This window comes from Carcharhinus amblyrhynchos, chromosome 6, assembly GCF_965287045.1.
Source record: "Carcharhinus amblyrhynchos chromosome 6, sCarAmb.v2.hapA, whole genome shotgun sequence".
Lineage (NCBI taxonomy): Eukaryota > Metazoa > Chordata > Chondrichthyes > Carcharhiniformes > Carcharhinidae > Carcharhinus > Carcharhinus amblyrhynchos.
The window spans coordinates 128,120,390-128,132,708 of NC_137329.1; the positions used below are offsets into that span (position 1 = coordinate 128,120,390).

Genomic DNA, 12,319 nt, shown 5'->3' on the forward strand with positions numbered 1-12,319 from the left:
TTAAATCGTACTCGCAGACAAACAAGTGGATCCTGCAGAAAGAATGGATTATTGAATTAGTTTCGAGCTAAAAGCCGTGTTAACTTGTTAAATAACAGCTACAAGAGAATTTGATAGTGTGAAACTGAGAATGGAAGAAGGAATGTGCCCTAAAGTAATGCCCAAGACCAAATGCACCATGAGAACAGACACCAGCAAGTGGCCTCATTGAGAAGAATGTATTCAAATGGATCCTCAAAAACTGTGTTTACTGCAGCAGAAAACCAAGATCTCTTTGGACTGCCAAAAATATCAATTTTCAACAATTCATTAGCAAAAGCACAAGTGCTTATTATATCACCAGCAGCATGGATGAAATGCCCATGAATTTTGAAATGTCCAGCAATCAAACACTCCAGTGGAAAGATGTGATAAGAACATACCACTAGAAATGCACTGTGTATACATGGGGAGAAATCATAATGTCACCTGGACTAGTAATCTGCTCTACTGCTCTGAGGGGATATGTTCAAATCCCATTTACAGTAGTTGCTGGAATTTTGTTTCTGACAACTTTTGTCCACTTGTTTGTCTGACAACGATACGAAGGTTGGTGGTGTTGTGGATGGCCTGGAGGGATGTCAGAAGTTGCAGCGTGACATAGATAGGATGCAAGACTGGGCGGAGAAGTGGCAAATGGACTTCAACGCAGATAAATGTGTAGTGGTCCATTTTGGCGGGACCAGTGGGATGAAGGAGTACAATATCAAGGGTAGGAGTCTTAGCTGTGTTGTAGAGCAGAGGGATCTTGGGGTCTGGGCCCATAGGACTCTTAAATTGGCCTCGCAGGTGGAGGATGTGGTCAAGAAGGCATACGGTGTACTGGCCTTCATTAATCGAGGGATTGAGTTTAGGAGTTGGGAGGTAATGCTGCAACTTTATAAGACCCTTGTCAGACCCCACTTGGAGTACTGTGTGCAGTTCTGGTCACCTCACTATAGGAAGGATGTGGAAGCTATTGAAAGGATGCAGATGAGATTTACAAGGATGTTGCCTGGATTGGGAGGCATGCCTTATGAAGATAGGTTGAGGGAGCTGGGACTGTTGTCCTTGGAGAGACAAAGGTTGAGAGGCGACCTGATAGAGGTTTATAAGATGTTGAGAGGAATAGGGTGGATTCTCAGAGGCTATTTCCTAGGGCTGAAATGGTTGCTATGAGAGGACACGGATTTAAGGTGCGGGGAGGCAAGTACAGAGGAGATGTCGGGTAAGTTTTTCACTCGGTGAGTGAATGGAATCGGCTGCCGTTGGTGGTGGTGGAGGCGAACTCGCTGGGGTCTTTTAAAAGACTTCTGGATGAGTATGTGGGATTGGGGGTTATAGATAGGTCTATGGCTTAGTAGGTATAGAAATGATTGGTGCAACATGTGGGCCGAAGAGCCTGTTTGTGCTGTAGTGTTCTATGTTCTAACTGCCATTGGCTTATTATTTGAAACAAAATCCATCAGTTTTCTAACGTCTTTGCTAGTGACATCCACATCTCATGAAAAAAAAGTGAAGACAAGATTCATAGTGGCTCTAGTCTGCATTGTTAACCAGAATTAAATTGTCTTTGCCCCTTGGAAGAAATGTTACAAATCTGAAGCCGCTGGAAAAGAGAACTCATGTTCATCTAGTACCTTTTAGGATCTGTTAATGTAAACCTGCTTGTGACATAATGAATAAATTGTTCATCCATTGTCATCGATGAGAACCTCGACACCATTAGTCATTTTGAGGCTGGTTGCGGTGTGTCTGACCATAAGAACATAAGAAATAGGAGCAGGAGTAGGCCATCTAGCCCCTTGAGCCTGTCCCGCCGTTCAGTACGATCATGGCTGATCTGTTGTGTCTCAGTTCCACTTTCCCGCCATCTCCCCATAATCCTTAATCCCCTTGCCTATCAAAAACCTATCAACCCACGTCTTAAATATATTTAGCGAGGCAGTCTCCACCACTTCAACGGGCAGAGAATTCCAGAGATTCACCACCCTTTGAGTGAAGAAGTTCCTCCTTAACTCCGTTCTAAACCGCACCCCCCTTTATCTTGAGGCTGTGCCCTCTAGTCCTACTGTCCTTTCTGAGCGGGAAGAGCCTCTCCACCTCTATCCTATCCATCCCATTCATCATCTCATATGTCTCAATGAGATCTCCCCTCATTCTTCTAAACTCTAACGAGTACAAGCCTAGTTTATTCAGCCTCTCCTCATAGTTCAACCCCCTCAACTCTGGTATCAGCCTAGTAAACCTCCTCTGCACTCCCTCCAAGGCCAGAATATCCTTGCATAAGTGCGGCGACCAAAACTGCACACGGTACTCCAGCTGCGGCCTCACCAGGTGCCCTATACAGCTGCAGCAAGACCTCCCTACTTTTATATTCAATCCCCCTCGCTATGAAGGCCAGCATCCCATTTGCCTTCCTGCCCCCTGCTGCACCTGCAAGCTGGGTTTTTGCAACTCATGCACAAGGACCCCGAGGTCCCGCTGCACCGTCGCATGCTGCAGTTTTTTTGCCATGTAAGTAGTAGTCCTTCCTACCAAAGTGGACAACCTCACATTTGCCAACATTAAATTCCATTTGTCAGTTCCTGGCCCATTCACCCAGCCTATCTAGATCCTTCTGCAGACTCTCCACACCCTCCGCACAATTTGCCGTTCCCCCAATCTTGGTGTCATCAGCAAATTTTGACACCATACACTCGGTTCTCTCCTCCAGATCATCTATATAAATGGTAAATAGCTGAGGCCCCAGCACCGACCCCTGGGGCATTCCACTAGTCACCAACCGCCAATCCGAATAGCACCCATTGACCCCCACTCTCTGCCTCCTATTTGACAGCCAATCCTCTATCCACGCTAACACCCTACCCCCAACTCCATGCCCCCTGACCTTCCGTAATAACCTTCTGAAGAGACTGATCAGGTCAATTCGGGCACTGAATGTCCTGGCACATATTGGACAGACTTGTGTCGACACTGTAGCTGTTGTGCTGGTGGCTGTGGACTTGCGCAGCTCACGCTTAAGTTGTGCTTCAGCAGTACACCTTGCTTTGTGAGCTTGACAGCCTTTGTGGATGAGGCAGCACCAGGTAGGGCAGTTTTGTGCCAGTGTTTCCCAGGTGGTCGTGTCAGTGTCAAGCGACTTCAGGGAGGCTTTGAGTGTGTCTTTGGAACGTTTCTTCTGCCCTCTGTGCGAGCGTCTTCTATCAGAGTGTTCCCTAAAAGGGGCTGATACTGGAGTTGAGGGGGTTGAACTATGAGGAGAGGCTGAATAAATTAGGCTTGTTAGTTTAGAAGAATGAGGGGAGATCTCATTGAGACATACAAGATGATGAATGGGATGGATAGGATAAGAACATAAGAAATAGGAGCAGGAGTAGGCCATCTAGCCCCTTGAGCCTGCCCTGCCATTCAATAAGATCATGGCTGATCTGTCGTGTCTCAGTTCCACATTCCCGCCCTCTCCCCATAACCCTTAATCCCCTTGCCTATCAAAAACCTATCAACCCGCGTCTTAAAAATATTTAGCGAGGCAGCCTCCACCACTTCAACGGGCAGAGAATTCCAGAGATTCACCACCCTTTGAGTGAAGAAGTTCCTCCTCAACTCCGTTCTAAACCGACCCCCCCTTTATCTTGAGGCTGTGCCGTCTAGTCCTACTGTCCTTTGAGCGGGAAGAGCCTCTCCACCTCTAGGAAGTGGTGGAGGCTGCCTCGTGAAATATATTTAAGATGTGGGTTGATAGGTTTTTGATAGGCAAGGGGATTAAGGGTTATGGGGAGAGGGCGGGAATGTGGAACTGAGACACGACAGATCAGCCATGATCTTATTGAATGGCGGGGCAGGCTCGAGGGGCTAGATGCCTACTCCTGCTCCTATTTCTTATGTTCTTAGCTGCTTGGGTATGCGCTTGTCTGACATTTGGATGATGTGACCTGCCCACCGGGTCTGTGCTGTCATCAGCAGTGTGTGGACTGATGGTAGACTCGCTCTAGAGGGAACTTCAGTGTCTGGTACTTTGTCTTGCCATCAGTTGTGTAATATTCTGCGAAGACAAGTCATGTGGAAATGATTGAGCTGTCTTGCATGCCTTCGATACACAGTCCACGTTTCATAGGCATCCAGGAGGGTAGTGAGTACTGCGGCACTGTAGACTTTGTTTTGTTGCTGGGCTGATTCCTCGACGTTCCCATATAATGGAGCGCAGTCTACTGAAAGCAGAACTTGCCTTTGCTGTTCTGCAGTTAGCTTCTATGTCAATAGCCACTGCTTGGGAGAGGGTGCTGCCAAGATAAGTGAACTGATCCACTGCCTGTAGTTCATAAGAACATAAGAAATAGGAGCAGGAGTAGGCCATCTAGCCCTTCGAGCCTGCCCCGCCATTCAATAAGATCATGGCTGATCTGTCGTGGCTCAGTTCCACTTTCCCGCCCTCTCCCCATAACCCTTAATCCCCTCTCTTATCAAGACCCCATCAACCCGCTTCTTAAAAATATTTAGCGAGGCAGCCTCCACCACTTCAACGGGCAGAGAATTCCAGAGATTCACCACCCTTTGAGTGAAGAAGTTCCTCCTCAACTCCATTCTAAACCGCCTCCCCTTTATCTTGAGGCTGTGCCCCCTAGTCCTACTGTCTTTTTTTGAGCGGGAAGAGTCTCTCCACCTCTATCCTATCCATCCCATTCATCATCTTATACGTCTCAATGAGATCTCCCCTCATTCTTCTAAACTCTAACGAGTACAAGTCTAGTTTATTCAGCCTCTCCTCATAGCTCAACCCCCTCAACTCCGGTATCAGCCTAGTAAACCTCCTCTGCACTCCCTCCAAGGCCAAAATATCCTTGCGCAGGTGCAGCGCCCAAAACTGCACACACTACTCCAGCTGCGGCCTCACCAATGCCCTATACAGCTGCAGCAAGACCTCCCTACTTTTATATTCAATCCCCCTCGCTATGAAGGCCAGCATCCCATTCGCCTTCCTGACCACCTGCTGCACCTGCAAGCTGGGTTTTTGCGACTCATGCACAAGGACCCCAAGGTCCCTCTGCACCGTCGCCTGCTGCAGTTTTACGCCCCGTAAGTAATAGTCCTTCCTACCATTCTTCCTACCAAAGTGGACCACCTCACACTTGCCAACATTAAATTCCATTTGCCATTTCCTGGCCCATTCGCCCAGCCTATCTAGATCCTTCTGCAGACTCTCCACACCCTCCGCACAATTTGCCTTTCCCCCAATCTTGGTGTCATCAGCAAATTTTGACACCCTACACTCGGTTCCCTCCTCCAGATCATCTATATAAATGGTAAATAGCTGAGGCCCCAGCACCGACCCCTGGGGCACCCCGCTAGTCACCAACCGCCAATCCGAACAGCACCCATTGACCCCCACTCTCTGCCTCCTATTTGACAACCAATCATCTATCCACGCTAACACCCTACCCCGAACTCCATGTCCCCTGACCTTCTGCAATAACCTCTTGTGAGGTACTTTGTCAAACGCCTTCTGAAAATCCAGAAAGACCACATCCACCGGCTCTCCTCTATCCACTGCCCTAGACACATCCTCATAGAACTCCAGTAAATTTGTCAGACACGACTTCCCTTTAATGAAACCGTGTTGCGTCTGCCCTATCAAGCAATTCCCTTCAAGATGCCTCGCAATTTCCTCCTTAATGACGGATTCTAACATTTTACCTACCACAGATGTTAAACTAACCAGCCTATAATTCCCTGCCTTTTGCCTGGCACCCTTCTTAAACAACGGCGTAACATTAGCCGTTTTCCAATCTTCCGGCACTTCCCCGGAATCCAGCGACGTCTGGAAAATAACCACCAAGACATCCACTATAACCTCTGCCATTTCTGCCCTTTGTGATTATGGGTTCTGTGTACAGTGCCTGAGGAGCAGGCTGGTGCATGACTTAATGATGGTGTCGAAACTAGCTCTTGATTTGGATTAAAGTGTGGGAGAGTTGCGCAGTGTCAGCCTCTCTTCCCAATTCCCACCTAGATCCAGTGGCAAGACGAGAGTCAAGATGGCTGGAGGTGGGACTAGGCGCAGTGGATGACGGGGACGTCTTCCGTGTCTTGTCCTGCTCTTCGCGTTCCACGATGCTTGCAGAGACCGCCTTCTTGACTGCTGGACCTTCCATTGGTCTCGCCCGCTCACTCTGCCAGACTCTCTTCACGTGCTGGAATAGACAACTCCCTATCTCATCGAGGGATGAGACCTGTCGGCCACCCTCGCCTGGTTTAGCCAGCTTGTCGAGGCTGTTGTGCGGGGTGTGGCTGCTGTTGCGTGCACCCACCAAAGGTACTACCCCATTCACGCCAATGAATAAATAAAACACATAAGGAAATATTTTTGAAGTGAATCAGTTGGGAAACACAGCAAGATTCCACAGTGATCTGAGTAATCAGATCCCTTTTTGATGAAGGAGGAAATGGCAGCCAAAACATCAGAAGAGTGAACTACCGCTCTTCAAATAGCTGTTAGATCTTTGTTCTATCCTAGAGAGGACAACCAAAGGCAGCATCACCAATGCATATGATATAGCAGACAAGGCAGTGTCCAAACTTAATTAAGTAATCTTTTGCAACATACTGTTCAGACGTGCTTTGCTCATTTCTTCATTTGTAGATTGCAACTGTTAGTTTCCAATTTTGGAGAATTGGAAGTTGAAGACAAACAATTTGTAAAGAACAAAATTTATATCTGGATCTTGACTTGATGAAAACTTCTTAGTGATTTACTGGAGGATGGAGTTGAGAAAATTATCAGAAGGTTTTGTTCTCTTCTGCAAGAAGAACATTTTGAATTCAAGGAGTATTCAGGACTTGTGTGTTTGACAGTTGAGTTAGAACAAGTTTTGGGCACTGAATTCTGAGCATGCTTCAGTAGTGCAGGGTTTCATTTGATACCAATGATGGATAGAATGACGGTATCAATGATACACGAACTGTTGACTTGCAGAAATTGTTGCATTGCTAGAATTTTTACTGTCCTTTTGAATGGCACTGGGAGAGATTGAGGTTTTAAGTTTAGGTTCAAGGTCATATGTTCAAAAGTGTGATGGCAGGCCCTATTTGTCATGCTAGAGGCCTTTGAGCTGTGCAAATGATGGTTCACGGTGCTCAAAGGGAAAATTCCAGAGCTGGTGATCACTGGGTAATGAAGTCACCTTGGTTATCCAGTGATCACCAGTGAGCTGTCTATTCAAAGAGCTTGGATTAGGCAGAACTTTCTAGGTGGTACATATTTTTAAAGAAGCTTCTTCAACCTTTATAGGGAAGTTGTGATCCCAGGGATTTGAGGTTGTAATTAGATTCGGAACAAATGCTAATTGAAATATGGCAGCACAGGGGTTACACTGCTGCTTCACAGTGCCAGGGACCTGGGTTCGATTCCCAGCTTGGGTCACTGTGGAGTTTGCACGTTCTGTGTCTGCACGTGTTTCCTCCAGGTGCTCCAGTTTCTTCCGTGTTCTGAAAGACGTGCTGGTTAGGTGCTTTGATCTGAACAGGTGCTAGACTGTGGCGACTAGGGGAATTTCACAGTAACTTCATTGCAGTGTTAATATAAGCCTACTTGTAACTAATAAATTAACTTTATAAGAAATCTGGATATCTGGAAACCTGCTCATGAGAGCATTGCATTTTTGGAATTTACTGAAAGCTGTAATTTTTTGGAAGACAGTAAACCATTAATATCTTTGATCTTTGTTGTCAAGCTTGAGTGTGAATATGGAGCTAATATTTAGGGTCATGGACAAACAAGCTGCAATTTAGCTATGTATAATTTTGACCCAGTGACAGTTTTTCAGGATGGTGTTATGATCCTGTTTGGTCCTCCAGGGCAGTTGGGCCTCAATGAGGAACGCAGTAGAACCAAGATGTGGATGAACAGAGTCACAAGACTGCCAATTAACTTTTAACAAAATAATTAAAAACCCTTCTTCACCCCACTTATCGTGATACAGATATTCATGGGGAGGCCTCGTGGTATTATCACTTCCTATTAATCCAGAAATCTAATGTTCTGGGGGCCCAAGTTCAAATCCCTCCACAGCAGGTGATTGAATTTCAATTCTGTTTTTAAAAAAAAATCTCATCACGAAACCATTGTTCGTTGGAAAAACCCATCTGGTTTATTAATGGCTCTTTTAGGGAACGGAATCTACCACCCTTACCCGGTCTGGTCTACCTGTGACTCGAGCCGCGGCAATGTGCTTGACTCTTAACTCCTCTGAAATGGCTTAGCAAGTCACTCAGTTCAAAGGTAACTAGGGATGGACAACAAATGCTAGTCAGCCAGCAACCCCTGTGTCCTACAATGAATGAAAAATGCAAGGGGTTGGTTTAGCTCAGTTGGCTGAAGAGCTGATTAGTGATGCCAATTCCTCTGACTGAAACTTCTCACCACCTTGCCTAAGGTGGGTGATCCTTGGGTTAAATCACCATTAGTCAGCTGCCCTCTCAAAGGGGAGAGTAACCTATGGTCATCCAGTGACTTTACCTTTACACAGATTTTTTAACAACCAAAGCAAAATACTGTGGCTGCTGGAAATCTGATACAACAACACATGATGCTGGGGAGAAGATCTGTTCACAAAACCATTGTTTGTTGGAAAAACCCACCTGGTTTACTAATGGCTCTTTTAGGGAGCTTGCTGGGGGAAAAAAAGCTCAAGTCTGGCAGCTTCTGTAATGAGAAAAACAGCTAATGGTTGGGGTTTTCCATCTGCTCTTGCATGGTTTGTGTCCTGTCCACTACCTGTCTCGTGGCAGACAGGAAGAAAATGGGAAAATTCTGCCTAATATTTCAAGTTGCGGCACAGTGGTTAGCACTGCTGTCTCTCAGCACCAGGGACCCGGGTTCAATTCCTGGCTTGGGTCACTATCTGTGTGGATTTTGCACATTCTCCCCATATTGACGTGGGTTTCCTTTGGGTGCTCTGATTTCCTCCACAGCCAAAAGATGTGTGGGTTAGCTGGATTGGCCATGCTGAGTTGCCCCTCATGTCAGAGGATTAGCCAGGGTATGGGAATGGGGCCTGTGTGGGATTGCACTCAGTACAGACTCGATGGGCTGAATGGCCTCCTGCACTGTAAGGATTCTATGATTCTAATCATTTCCAAAAAAAATCTGACGTGGTGGTCATCCATTGGTGTGTCACCTTGCAGTGAGACTTGAACCTGGAACCTTGTGGTTTAGGTGAGGTCACTGCCAACACTGGTATGGTTGATATTTTAGTAGACTGCTAGCAGTTGGTTGGAGGTGGTGTAAAATCCCCCTGTATTGAAGAATTTGAATTTGTTGCCTTTGCTAATTGCCTCCATTATTTTTCCCCTTCCAGCTCCACTTTAATTGCATCAGTTTGGAATGTCCCTGCATGTGAAGGTGTAGCTGAAGATTTAGAAATGAGTGTTTTGACATATTTATCTTGACTTAGTTTATTCATTGTACAGTCTGTTTATATGAAGTCACTTTCACAATGATTTACCATCAGTCCTTTGAAAAGTTGTAGGGATTTTGGCATCTTTCAGCTTTTTTGGCACTTGAATGGTAATAGTTTAGCTTTGGTATCATTTCTGGTGCTAAGGGCACATTCCAAAAGAGTGTAATAGTATTGCCCTCCAGTTGTGGAAAACAGTACTGCACCAGTTATGATTTTAACTAATTGGTGAGTGTCTTCATGCTTGTCAAGACATTATTATCTTCATGCCTTCCTTGTACTGGAGCCATTTATGGTGGTGTTTTGCACAATAACCTTAATTGGGATGTACCTAACTTCATGCTGTAACTGTATAAAACCAGAATAATAGATTGCAGCACTTTTTTTTTGCTTTAAGACGCATTTGATGGTTGGTAAATATCCTGATTGAAAATCTTGGTGTCTGTTGAAGCTGATAGAAGGGCAGTAATTTAATTTCCTGTTGAGCATAATGGAAGATTTTTCAGAAAGCACAATTATATTTTTTAAAACTACATTAAAACTTTTTTTGCCTCCCCAGGTTTATCTCATCTGTGGAAACAATGGCAGACCTTAACAAGTAAGTGCCTAACAACAGAATGCATCGGAGAATAATTTGTTATCCATGATGGGTTTTTTGGCTTTGATCATTAATGTATGTACTAAACTAAATTGGAAAGTGTTTGGTGGCACAAACTTTACATTGACAGGTGCATTAAAGCATGCGTGCCTGATGAAATGGCCATGTGCTGGGAAAGATCAATAGGAGCAGCTTTACAGACACTGAAGTCCTTTGAAAGACAATTAATGAAATAGAATTTTCTGAGTTCTGTTGGTAAACAGCTGTAAGCAGAAAGTCATTCATTCTTGAATTCTTCCTCTGTATGGATTTAAAGGATCCGGGAACTATTTGAAACAAAGTTTAAATTGTCAACAACTGAAGAGCTAACTTTAGCAGATATTTAGACCTGATGCAGACATTCATCAATCAGAATGCAAACTGAGCAAGGGGAAACATTCTGTGATGTTCAGCTCAAGTGAAGAGACAATCAGATAAAGCATGGAATTATTCAGAATTCAGGAAAGAAATTACGAGTTGCAAGAAAGAAGTAGAGATGCCAGGTTTGTTCTAGAGAGCTGATGTGGAATCTATTCCCAAGGGCTTCCTTCTGTGCCACTATGGCTCTGATTCAATATACTTGCTGTTGTTTCAGCTGATCCTAGAATTAAGAAAGCAGCAATATTTGGAATTCTAGTACATGGGAGACATTGGCAAGGCTGCATCTTTTCAATCTTTAGTTACCTTGAACACTTCACTTACCACTTGTCTTGTTAATGTATCATTCCTATGATTGAGGTAGAGAATTCCAGCTTTTGGCATGGTTTTATATGGCCAACTCAGAAATTGGAAGGCTGACTGTTCTGTGAACATTGGATAATAGAAGTGAGCAGTTCAGTTCCTCGAGCCACTCCAATTATCTAAATCAGTTTATTCGTTCTTGGGATTTGGGTGTGGTGGTGAACTGTTGCCTTGAACTATGATAGTGAAGGGATGGCAGTATATTTCCGAGTCAGGATCAAGAGTGAGTTGGAGCGGAACTTCCAGGTAATTGGTTTCTGGTACAATTCTTGGCACAATTTAAGATTCACAGTTGGGCTCACAATGTGAGTCACTTTAACATGTTGAAGGCATACATTCTGACACATGCAACCCTGTCCTTTTGCAGATAGAATGAATATGCCTGTGCATTGTGTGTTTTCCAATGCAACAAAGTTTGGGATACGTCCATTCCTGATTCATTCCTATGGCAATTCCTTGATCGGGATAAACCTGCCTAGTTTGAATTTGAACAGGAGCTTGGAGGTTAACTGTTCTGTGCTGCAATCTTTATGGCAACACCTGAGTCCAATTGGCACACTCTTATGCATTACAAATTGTTCCCTTTCTCTGTTGAAAGAGGCTATTTGGCCCATTGAATCTGCACTGACTTTCCAACAGAGCATCCCATCCAAGGCCTCCATTCCACCCTGTCACTATAACCCTGAGAGTTACCGTGGCTAATCCACCTAACCAATACATCTTTGCGCTGTGGGAGGAAACTGGAGTACCTGGAGGAAACCCACGCAGGCACTGTGCAACAAACTCATCACCCAGGGTCTGAATTGAACCTTATTCTTTGGCACCAAGGGGCAGCAGTACCAACCTCTGTGCCACCTTACCACCCAAATTTCATTATTGCGTCTTCATCAGGACCACTCAAAATGCTTTTGATAGGTTGTCTATTTTACTCTAGTTCTGTATTACTAAGTCACTAGTTTTGTTTTCACAAAATAGCACCCTAGAAATTAAATTGCTCCTGTCCTGTGAACACAGCCAAGAGGAGGCACTAGTTTCAAAATAATTTTGGAAATGATAGCATGCCTCCACCTGTCTTCCCTTGTGATTCTGTTGCATATGAGAGGTACTTGCTCTGTCAGAAGTCTGGAGGAATTAAGCTTTTGAAACAATGCTTTGATTATTGCAATGTGAAGCAACTTAAACATCTTAACCGTGCTTAACTTTTCTTCCATCTTTTATGAAGCACGAATTGACAAGGGTAGATTGGGGAACCTTAGTAGTGGGGTTGACCTGTGGATAGGAAATGGGTTATATGTAAGAACATGAATGTGAATTACAAGAATTATTCTTTTCTCACTGGTGCAGAAATAAAGGAAGAAAGATGGCTCAGGCATGGCTTACGAAAGGAATTGGGGATAAAAAATACAAAGAGGAGGCATATAAAATTGCAAGGAAAAGCAGCAAGTCTAGGGACTGGAAGCATTTTAAA

The 12,319-nt window shown here is 44.7% G+C and overlaps 1 protein-coding gene across 4 annotated transcripts in view; it reads left to right on the top strand.

Moving 5' to 3' along the window:
• The window catches only part of nap1l1 (nucleosome assembly protein 1-like 1), a 116,539-nt gene that overhangs the window by 17,529 nt on the left and 86,691 nt on the right, over nucleotides 1-12,319 (top strand). For all 4 annotated transcript variants that reach the window (XM_080191458.1, XM_080191460.1, XM_080191461.1 and 1 more), the window contains exon 2: nucleotides 10,033-10,071. In XM_080191458.1, the coding sequence (XP_080047584.1) occupies nucleotides 10,055-10,071 (17 nt within the window). In that variant the 5' untranslated portion in view covers nucleotides 10,033-10,054. The remainder of the gene's footprint in view (nucleotides 1-10,032; nucleotides 10,072-12,319) is intronic.